At 36.9% G+C, this 10417-nt stretch overlaps 1 protein-coding gene across 2 annotated transcripts; it reads right to left on the bottom strand.

Moving 5' to 3' along the window:
• Nucleotides 1-2780: 2780 nt before the first annotated feature.
• Nucleotides 2781-3678, bottom strand: LOC128869166 (uncharacterized). 2 transcript variants are annotated; one of them, XR_008455214.1, is made up of 4 exons: nucleotides 3518-3678; nucleotides 3188-3370; nucleotides 2973-3126; nucleotides 2781-2917 (listed from the first exon to the last, which is right to left on the bottom strand). XR_008455214.1 is itself a non-coding variant. In XM_054111666.1 (3 exons), the coding sequence occupies exons 1-3, from the start codon at nucleotides 3278-3280 to the stop codon at nucleotides 2817-2819; spliced, it is 348 nt and encodes a 115-aa protein (XP_053967641.1). In that variant the 5' UTR covers nucleotides 3281-3516; the 3' UTR covers nucleotides 2781-2816. The 2 variants fall into 2 exon arrangements, 1 of the variants encoding a protein (XP_053967641.1); XM_054111666.1 differs by lacking the exon at nucleotides 3518-3678 and having other exon boundaries at nucleotides 3188-3516.
• Between the last annotated feature and the right edge of the window lie 6739 nt (nucleotides 3679-10417).

The following is a 10417-nucleotide window of genomic DNA, read 5'->3' as shown; positions in this document are numbered from 1 at the left end:
TCGTTTGCGATATTCGCCGTTGCCAACGTGCAAAGGTCCAAAAATCTTACGCAGAATCTTTCTCTCGAACACTCCAAGCGTCGCTTCATCGGATGTTGTCATCGTCCAAGCTTTTGCGCCATACGTTAGGACGGGCATGATGAGAGTCTTGTAGAGTGTTAGTTTTGTTCGTCGAGAGAGGACTTTACTGCTCAGTTGCCTACTTAGTCCAAAGTAGCACTTGTTGGCAAGAGAGATTCCACGTTGGATTTCAAGGCTGACATTGTTATCAGTGTTTATGCTGGTTCCTAAATAAACGAAGTCTTTTACAACCTCGAAATTATAACTGTCTACAGTGACGTGGGTGCCGATACACGAGTGCGCCGACTGTTTGTTTGAAGACAGGAGGTACTTCGTTTTGTCCTCGTTCACCACCAGACCCATTCGCTTTGTCTCTTTATCCAGTTTGGAGAAGGCAGAACTAAAAGCGCGGTTGTTAAGGCCGATGATGTCAATATCATCGGCATACGCCAGCAATTGTACGCTCTTATAAAAAATTGTGCCTGAGCGATTAAGTTCTGCGGCTGGTACGATGCTCTCCAACATCAGGTTAAAGAAGTCACACGACAGCGAGTCACCCTGTCTGAAACCTCGTTTGGTATCAAACGGCTTGGAGAGGTCCTTCCCAATTCTGACGGCGCTGCTGGTGTTGAGCAACGTCATCTTACATCGTTACAACGTCATCGTTCACCACCAGACCCATTCGCTTTGTCTCTTTATCCAGTTTGGAGAAGGCAGAACTAAAAGCGCGGTTGTTAAGGCCGATGATGTCAATATCATCGGCATACGCCAGCAATTGTACGCTCTTATAAAAAATTGTGCCTGAGCGATTAAGTTCTGCGGCTGGTACGATGCTCTCCAACATCAGGTTAAAGAAGTCACACGACAGCGAGTCACCCTGTCTGAAACCTCGTTTGGTATCAAACGGCTTGGAGAGGTCCTTCCCAATTCTGACGGCGCTGCTGGTGTTGAGCAACGTCATCTTACATAGCTGTATTAGTTTTGCGGGGATACCAAATTCAGACATCGCGGCATACAGGTACTGTCGAATGCAGCTTTGAAGTCGACGAAAAGATGGTGTGTGTCGATTCTCCTTTCAAGGGTATTTTCCATGGGTCTATTCACATTCTCTATGACATGCGCAGCTGTCACTGTTTAACAGGTTCGAGAAGTGTTTCCTCCATAATTTAAGATTGCTCTGTACGTCAGTCACCAGATCGCCGTCATTGTTCTTACAGGAAAACGCCCCGGTCTTAAAACCTTCTGTAAGCCGCCGAACTTTCTGGTAAAATTTTCGGGCGTTGTTCCTATAGGCCAGCATCTCAAGCTCCTCGCACTCACGTATTTCGGCCTCTCGTTTCTTCTTTCGGATAATACGACTCTCTTCCTTTTTCAGCTCTCTGTAGCGATCCCACATGGCTCGCGTTGCGCCCGATCGCAGCGTGGCTCTATAGGCGGCATCCTTTTTTTCTGCGGCAGCATGACATTCCTCGTCGTACCAATTGTTTTTTCGGGCTCGCCGGAGTCCGATTTCTTCTTCGGCGGCGGTACGTAGAGAACGAGAAATGTTGCTCCATTGTTGGTGGATGCCGGTTTGTTGGGCAGTACTCTCCGAGAGCAGGAGTGAGAGTCGAGTGGCGAATCTTCTGGCTGTCTGTTGTGATTGCAGCTTTTCGATGTCGAACATTCTTTGCGTAGGTAGATGTACGTTTTTTGCTGCACAGAGGCGGGTGCGTAGTTTAGCTGCAACAAGGTAATGATCCGAGTCGATGTTGGATCCTCGGATCGTACGTACATCTAATACACTAGAAGCGTGTCTTCCATCTATCACAACATGATCGATCTGGTTTCGCGTTTTTCGATCAGAAGACAGCCAGGTAGCTTGGTGTATCTTTTTATGCTGGAATCTGGTGCTGCAGACTACCATGTTTCGGGCCCCGGCGAAGTCGATCAGCCTCTGTCCGTTACCGGATGTTTCGTTGTGCAGGCTGAATTTTCCGACTGTGGGACCAAAAATTCCCTCCTTGCCCACCCTGGCGTTGAAGTCGCCAAGCACGATTTTTGTGTCGTGGCGGGGGCAGCGCTCATAGGAGCGTTCCAAGCGCTCATAGAAGGAATTTTTGGTCGGAACGTGCTTCTCTTCCGTCGGGGCGTGGGCGCAAATTAGCGAGATGTTAAAAAATCGCGCTTTGATGCGGATTATTGCGAGACGCTCGTCCACCGGAGTGAACGACAGTACTTGGCGACGAAGTCTCTCTCCCACAACAAATCCGACACCGAATTTGCGCTCCTTTACATGGCAGCTGTAGTAGACGTCGCAAGGTCCTATGGTTTTCTTTCCTTGCCCCGTCCATCGCATCTCTTGGATGGCAGTGATGTCAGTCTTTACTCTCTCTCTGGAATGCCTCGCCTTCTCACGTTAGCTCACTCCCGAACGGGTGTTCGGAAGCTAACCAGAGGATACGTGGGCCATTCCCGGACGTTGTGAGCTGCTTGAACCATATGTAGAAGAGTCGTCCTGGCTACTCCCAAGTGAATGGCGATCAGTAACTTTCCCCACTTGCGTGGACTACTACACATGGAACCATCCTCCAGTAACTTTCCCCACTTGCGTGGACTTCTACATATGGAACCATATATATTTACATATTTAAATTTATTCTAATAATAATACAATATATATATTTTTTCATTTCTTGTTTACAAACTAAGAATTTTCATTTACATATATACAGATTTTACATATTTACAGATTTAAAGAGTTAAAGTTTTATTAATTAAAATTTTTTTTGTTGGTTACATATATTGTGGCTTAAACGAACATACTTTCTAATAGCGCCTTGTATATCTTCTTTTGTTCTTTTTTCTGAAAAGAGGTCTAATAAATGAAATAATTGTTAGCAACTCGTAGGTACTCTTCTTTTTGCTCTTACCAAATATAAGTTCAACCGACTTAAGTCTAAGAAGTGGAATCTTTCCTGCTCTTCCTTCTAAGTTAAAGCTGTACATGGCGTCATCTGTGAATAGATAACGCATAACCCCGTCAACCGTTCCTTTCGTGCCTTTTGATCTTGCCAGAAGCCCAATCTACATATGGAAGAAAAAGTGTTATTTTCAAATTATATTAGCATTCATTTTATTATGTTACCATTACGTCGGCGTAAGCTTTATTTATCAGCTTGGCTTCAACAGCCTGCACTTGCTCCACCGATAATACGGGAATCATAGCAGCAAGTTCCATGGACTCCTCGCTTTCCGCGTCCCCGGTGATGCGACTGAGAGAAGCATCCAATGATGAAAGGGTCCTCTTTAGGAAAACCTACAACAGAACCTAAAATTGGCCATAATGTCCGATTCGAACTTTTAAATACTTTCAGACCATCAATTTCAACATCTATATAAACCTTATCTACATCTCTCAAATATTAAAAAAATTTTGATTTAAAAAAAAACTGAAGTCCCAAAAAAAGTAACTCACCTCCTGCTATTGTTACAATATCTACTGTTTCTCGACTAGTACCTAAAAGAGTTTTAGCGGATAAAGGTATTCCTTCAACCCCAACCTTCTTCAATGTTTGCAGTAAGTCAGTCAATGCACTTTTGTTGTTGCAACTTAAATTTTGAATGTAGACAAATTTATTTCGTGTATGATCTGAAAAAAAAGACAATTTTTGTTAGTTAGTATTTAGCTACTTAAGTTTATGTTAGTAATTTACAATACCTTATTTAAAGTTCACGTTATATTTTCATTGATGAGAAATTGCCGCTTTTATTTAATGTATAATCTTCTGAAAAAAAGAAAATTTTTACTATTTCTATATTATTATTTTATTATTATTATTAATATTATATTATTATATTTATTATTTTTACTTTTTATGAAAATATTATTTTATCGCAATTTTCACTATTTTTAACAATATATCACAATTTCTTCAGAGCAGCCACAAAACTGCAACTTCACACGTTGTTGTTGTTTTTGTTGTAGCAGCATAAACATTCTCCATACATATACGGAGAATACTGCTGAATAAATCCGGTAACGTAGAACGTTAAAAATGCTTATGAAACAACGATAAAATCACATTTGGTTAGAATTTGAATATGCATACCTGATTTACACTCGATTTATTCACAATCCACTTTTCACTGCGGCAATATTTATCAAAATAATATCACAATAAGCACAACCACCTTCCACGAGGAAAATTTTTACAATTATGGATAACCAGATGCGCTTTTTGTTTGAAAGCGCGCCTAGAAATTCCTTTCAATACTTCTTAGTATTGCCAATTCCTGGGAACAACTAATAGTCGGAATGGAGTGCTGCCAGAAATAGAGCACAAAAAATAATTGACGAAAACAGTTTGTTTTTACGTTAAAGGAAAAATTTCGCGATTTAAATGTAATACATACAATTAATTGTTTTAAAATATTATATAATATGTTTTTCGGGTTATAATATTATTTTTATGAGACCACTGTCAAATTCAATCACACTTTCCTGAATACATTTTGAATACATGTAACTGTCCGGTGGAGTACAAAAATTCCAAATCAGCCTGGATGACTTCGGCGATTTTCAAAGACTGGTTTCATAATTCGTTCGTGCCGCAGGTAAAATCCAGATTCATTAAAACAATTTTTTTAACCAAGTTAAATGACTTTAATATTTAGGTAAGAAAAAATTTGAAAGATGGGGACTACCTGAGAAGGCTCTTCTTCTAATTGATAATGCCCCATCACATCCCAACGAAATCGAATTAAAGTCCGAGGATGGTTTAATTTTAACTATGTTTATGCCGCCGAATGTGACACCATTGATCCAGCCAATGGACCAAAATGTAATTCGTATAACGAAACTATACTACAGAAATTTTCTACTGGCTTCCATTTTCAACAATCGATCGAAAAATCGATATCGATGACTGTTTTTTTAACATAGCACACTCAATTGATAAGTCGAACAAATTCGATAAATCGAACAGCGCCTGTTTTAATTAGTTCGAGTTATCGCGAGTGCACTGTATATACATAACAATATTGTTTTGTATTTCATCTTCACACTACTCTATGATATTATGCGAAAATCTATACTATAAAGGTGAATGTCTGTACGTTGTCCGTGCATCACTACGAAACGACAACACCAAATGACGTAAAAATGTTTATACATACATATTTTCACCCAATGAAGGTTATAGTCATGTTTTTATGATGGAGCTCCCTCTCCACAGCCCCTAGGCCGCGCCTTCACTCTCAAATGCAAAGTTCGAAAACGGTTTGAGATAGAAAATTAATAAAAATAATTTTGCTTGATATTTTTCTGATTAGTTGTTTTGATTTTATTCAACGAAGCATAGCAACGGATGCCGGGTATTGTAATATTATGGTTATTAATAAAAAAAGTTATCTGCTACGAAATTATTGTTTGTAATTCTTTTATATACATATCCTAAATCCCTAAAAACTACTCCTACGCGAGCGGGGCCGCGGGTTAAAGCTAGTATACATATACATAGCAATATTGTTTTGTATTTCATCTTCACACTATTCTATTATATATGTATGTATATAGCAAATTTCAAACAAACAACTCTGTTGCCATTACAGTGCGACAATATATAACACACTATTAATACAGGTAAAATAGTGTGATTAATTTTACCTGCACCTATTCACTTATGTACCTATTTTAATACATTGTGCAAACCGTCTCCACATATGCTATCCATTGGTATATGTTTCAACTTTTTTCTCTGACTATACCATGATTACTAAAAAAGGTACGAATTTTGCTCTCCGTATTGATATATAGATGATATCAACTAGATATTAACACTTCCTTCTTTTCTAATATATAAAAATATCATCAGAGCGATCGTGGAGGAACCACATTCAATTCTTACAACTGCGACGCCATCCGATGATTACGTGGTCCTTCGAGCAGGATTCTTAAACTAATAAGAATTTTTAAGCCAGCACCTTCGCCAGTAACAAGCACCAAACAGCACTCACCAGCATCAAAGCAACTCAACGAAGGCAACGGAATCGACTATACCAAACAACAAAAAAAAAGCAGTGGACAAAGAACTTTCTGTTCCAGACCTACCAAAGTACGTGGTAAACATTTTTTTTTGGTGAAAAAAAAAAAATAATAATAATAAAGAGTTCAACGATTCCGTCTGTAAGCAAACAGACAATAAAATTATAAGTGCGCGAGTTACATATTCAATTTCAAAGACAAATTCACATTGTAAAACAGACGAAATTGATGAGTTTGTAACTAAAATAATGAACAATAAGTAAAAGTAAATGGAAACGCATTTCCTGTTTTGCAACAGTTTGACTTACTTGAAAAAGTGTGGGAAAGGAAATGCTGAATAAGATATTGACAACAATTTTGTAAAATTAAATATTAAGTGCAAAGTAAGCAAATACATATGTACATTAGTTTAAGTCTAAATGTAATAATTGAAAATATAATAAATCAGTTGTTGAGAAGCCCTTCAAGGCAAAAGTAATCTTCGTTCTTTCTTTTATTTTTTTTTCTCTCCCGCTTGAGTAGAATACAAAATTGGCGCAGTCGGTAGGATCCTTTAAAAAGTAAAAGGATCCAGTGAAACGAAATACGGGCGGTGAATAAACTAAAAATTTTTTATAACACCCAAATCTAATCCTGCGAATCCGTAGCCAACTCAGGAGTTGACCGGACCCTCCAGGGTATAACTTAACATACGTATAACCTAAAAGATAAAGTGCAGTGAACATTGATTCAATAAAAAGAAAAAGTGAACACCACTAAAAATAAAGTGGAGTGAACATTGATTCAATAAAAAGAAAAATTGAACACCACTAGCGATAAAGTGCAGTGAACAATTCTTCATTACAAAGAACAGTGGACACCACAAAATATAGGGTTATTCAATAGTGCAGTGAATACACAGAAATTCGTGTACTAACCACTAAACGATAATCAAGTGAAAAGCCACAAGAAAGGTACAAAAATTCGGCAAGCCAGGCAGAAGGAATTTGATAAGAGAAGGATGGAGCAGGCCCAACAAGAAATGGCTCCGGTAGATCTAGTAGAGCAGCTCGCACGAAGGGAGCAGCAACTCGAGCAACTAAGATTGACCTATCTAGATCTACAACAAAGGCAGCAACAAGACCAACACAGACTGGACAGAATACTGAAGAACATCAACCACCTTCCAGCATTCACAGGTCACGGAGACACAACAATAAACTCATTCTTCAGTAGCGTAGAATATTTAATATCAACGCTCGAAGATGAAGGACAGAAAAAAGAAGCAGTAAGAACCATATACTATAAAACAATCCAAGGAGAAGCTAAAAACGCAATCATCAACATCCCGGAACCGGACAACTGGAAACTAATTAAAGACACACTGAAATTGAGGTATAAACCAGACACAGAGCCTCATGAAATCTACAAGCAAGTTGCCAATTTACGAGTCAATACGGTAAGTGAGTTAATTACTGTAATTCAGAATATTAAGTATAAAACTGACGAGTTAATAGTATATTTAATGGTGAACTTGGCATAGACTTGACAAACATAGACAGCTTGTTAGTGAATACTATAAAAGAGATGACCCAAGGGACATTACTCGACAAAATTTACGAACAAAGACAATTAAAAGATATTTTGTTTATAATGAATCAAAGAAGGTTTGAAGACACGTGCATAAGACCCGAATACAAGAGATTCGGAAGAGAAGAAAAACATAAAGGACAATTTCATAATAAAACATCGTATAATAATCAGAATAGGATATATAGTAATCAAAATAGGGATGAAAGAAATAACCGACAATTTCAAGAAAGAAATAAGTGGACTAATGATTTTTATAGGCGCGAAGAGCAAAACGCTTTTAATAGTCCTTTAAATAATTCGGGAAGATACAGATTCCAAAATGACGCAAGAAATAATAACACCCCAAGACAGTTCCAACGTGTGCCACAAATGGGACACGCTAGGCCGTATTCCAACCAAGTTCGCTGGCAACCGCCTAGACAAAACCGCACGGAACCCATGGAAGTGGACAATATTGAAAGGTGTTATAACAATCCTCGAGTGGCAGGACACCCTAATCATAAGTTTGGCCAAGATCGCTTAAATTTAGGTAGGCAAAGCCCAGAAGGACCTGAAATTAATAATACCATTTTTTTTACGAGGCAGCCACTGAATGCCTGCCAAAGATAACATTAAAGATCGTAAATAAAGAATACGTAGCACTAATATATACAGGTGCCAGTCTTAGTTTAATTAATAAGGAAATAAATGATTTTGATATACATAAATTAAAATATCCCATAACATTTAGTACATTAACAAATAAAGATACAATAAATTATGAAGTACACACAAAAAGCCAGGAGCAATTTAATTTACCTAACAATGCCAGGATTCGTTGGAAGATCACCCCATTAAAAGGGAGAACTTATGATTTCATTATAGGTATCGATATATTAAACTTTTTAAATGCCCAAATAAATATAGAAAAAGGACAAATAACACTAAATGGAAAAATATCTTATTTTATTAATAACCCATATAAATTTAATCAAATTTACATGCTTGAAACCGGTGATTCTAAAATCGAAAGGCTTCAATTAAATCATTTAAATAATGAAGAACGTAGTGAAATTATAAAATTACTAAACCGATATAACAAATTATTGTTTAGAGAAGGCGATTTATTAACTAATACAACAGAAATTCAGCATGAGATAAAAACCATTACACAACAGCAAATCTATTCAAAGCTATATAGATACCCACCTCAACACGAAGCAGAAGTAAGGAAACAGATCAGAGAAATGGAGGAACAAGGTATAATTAGAAAAAGCCATTCAAGATATGCAAGCCCACTTATAGTCGTACCCAAAAAACGGATAATTCAGGCGAAAAAAAATATAGAATAGTTGTCGACTATAGAAAACTTAATGAAATAACCTTAGACGACAAATATCCCTTACCCAATATAGACTCAATTCTAGACAAATTAGGTAGAGCGCAATATTTTACGACATTAGACTTAGCGAAAGGCTATCATCAGATTTTAGTAAAGGAGGAAGACAGAGAAAAAACCGCCTTCGTAACTCTTCGTGGTCTATATGAATTTATGAGAATGCCATTTGGTCTTAAAAATGCGCCAGCCACATTCCAACGGCTGATGAATGAAATCTTGAGAGATCATATTAACAAAACCTGTGTAGTATTCTTAGATGATATACTAATATTTAGTACTTCTTTAACTGAGCATATTAAAGCAATAAGAGACATTTTCGAAATTCTCGAAAGTAAAAATTTGAAGATACAAGTTGACAAATGCAATTTTCTTAAAAAAGAAACAGAATTTTTAGGGCACATTTTACAATAACAAAGGATGGCATGAAACCAAACCCAAATAAAATTACAATTATCCAAAATTTAGAATTACCCAAAACCGAAAAACAGATAAAAAGTTTTTTGGGAATAACAGGTTATTATCGCAAATTCATAAAAGATTATGCGAAAGTAGCCCAACCGATAACAAAATACCTAAAGAAAGGCGCAAAAATTAATGTAAAAGATCCAACATACATTGAAGCTTTCGAAAAGTTAAAAACATTAATAAGTACACATCCTATTTTACGTTATCCCGATTTCAATAAATAATTCACATTGACAACGGATGCATCTAACTATGCGATTGGTGCGGTACTATCACAAAAATAACATTAAATAACCATGAGAAAAACTATTCTGCAACGGATAAAGAATTCCTAGCAATAATGTGGAGTGTAAATTATTTTAGGCCTTCCATCTATGGTAAAAAATTTAAAATCCTTACTGATCACCAGCCAATTAAATATCTCCATTCCAAGTACAAAGGAAAAGACATGTCACCCAGGCACCAGCGATGGCTATTAAAATTAGGTGAATACCAATTTGAAATAGAATACCTAAAAGGAAAAGAAGAAAATAGTGAGGACACTATTTCAGAAAAAGCGGGGGGTGAAAATACCATGGTTAAAAATACCAATATTTTAAATTTTTTTTCAGTTAACAATGTAGAAGATGGTGTTACAATGGCAACAGTACATTCAGCCGAGGAAGAATTGGGTGATCATTTTTTTATAAAAGAAGCAATTGTGAATAAGTACAAAACCCAAATAATATTAACAAATAATAAGGATAAGAGAATTTCTAACAGAACAAGGAATCGAATTACATTTATATAAGCCCAACAGCCATACAGGAAATGCCGATATAGAAAGATTTCATAATACGATGGCAGAAAAGTTTAGGATTTTGTACCAAACTAATAAAAATGTACCTATCCAACAATTAATTCAACGAATAATCAGA

Source organism: Anastrepha ludens, chromosome X (assembly GCF_028408465.1).
Source record: "Anastrepha ludens isolate Willacy chromosome X, idAnaLude1.1, whole genome shotgun sequence".
NCBI classification, from domain to species: Eukaryota; Metazoa; Arthropoda; class Insecta; order Diptera; family Tephritidae; genus Anastrepha; species Anastrepha ludens.
Note: the sequence above shows the minus strand (reverse complement) of the source record. Positions and strands in the feature narration are given on the sequence as shown.

Bases quoted from the DNA above. Each gene is read 5' to 3' on its own strand.
- LOC128869166 (XM_054111666.1), bottom strand. From the start codon at position 3,280: ATGGAACTTGCTGCTATGATTCCCGTATTATCGGTGGAGCAAGTGCAG. The intron at 3,127-3,187 runs GTAACATAATAA...TTCCATATGTAG, and splicing joins AAGCTTACGCCGACGTAATG to ATTGGGCTTCTGGCAAGATC. The intron at 2,918-2,972 runs GTAAGAGCAAAA...TTCATTTATTAG, and splicing joins GTCGGTTGAACTTATATTTG to ACCTCTTTTCAGAAAAAAGA.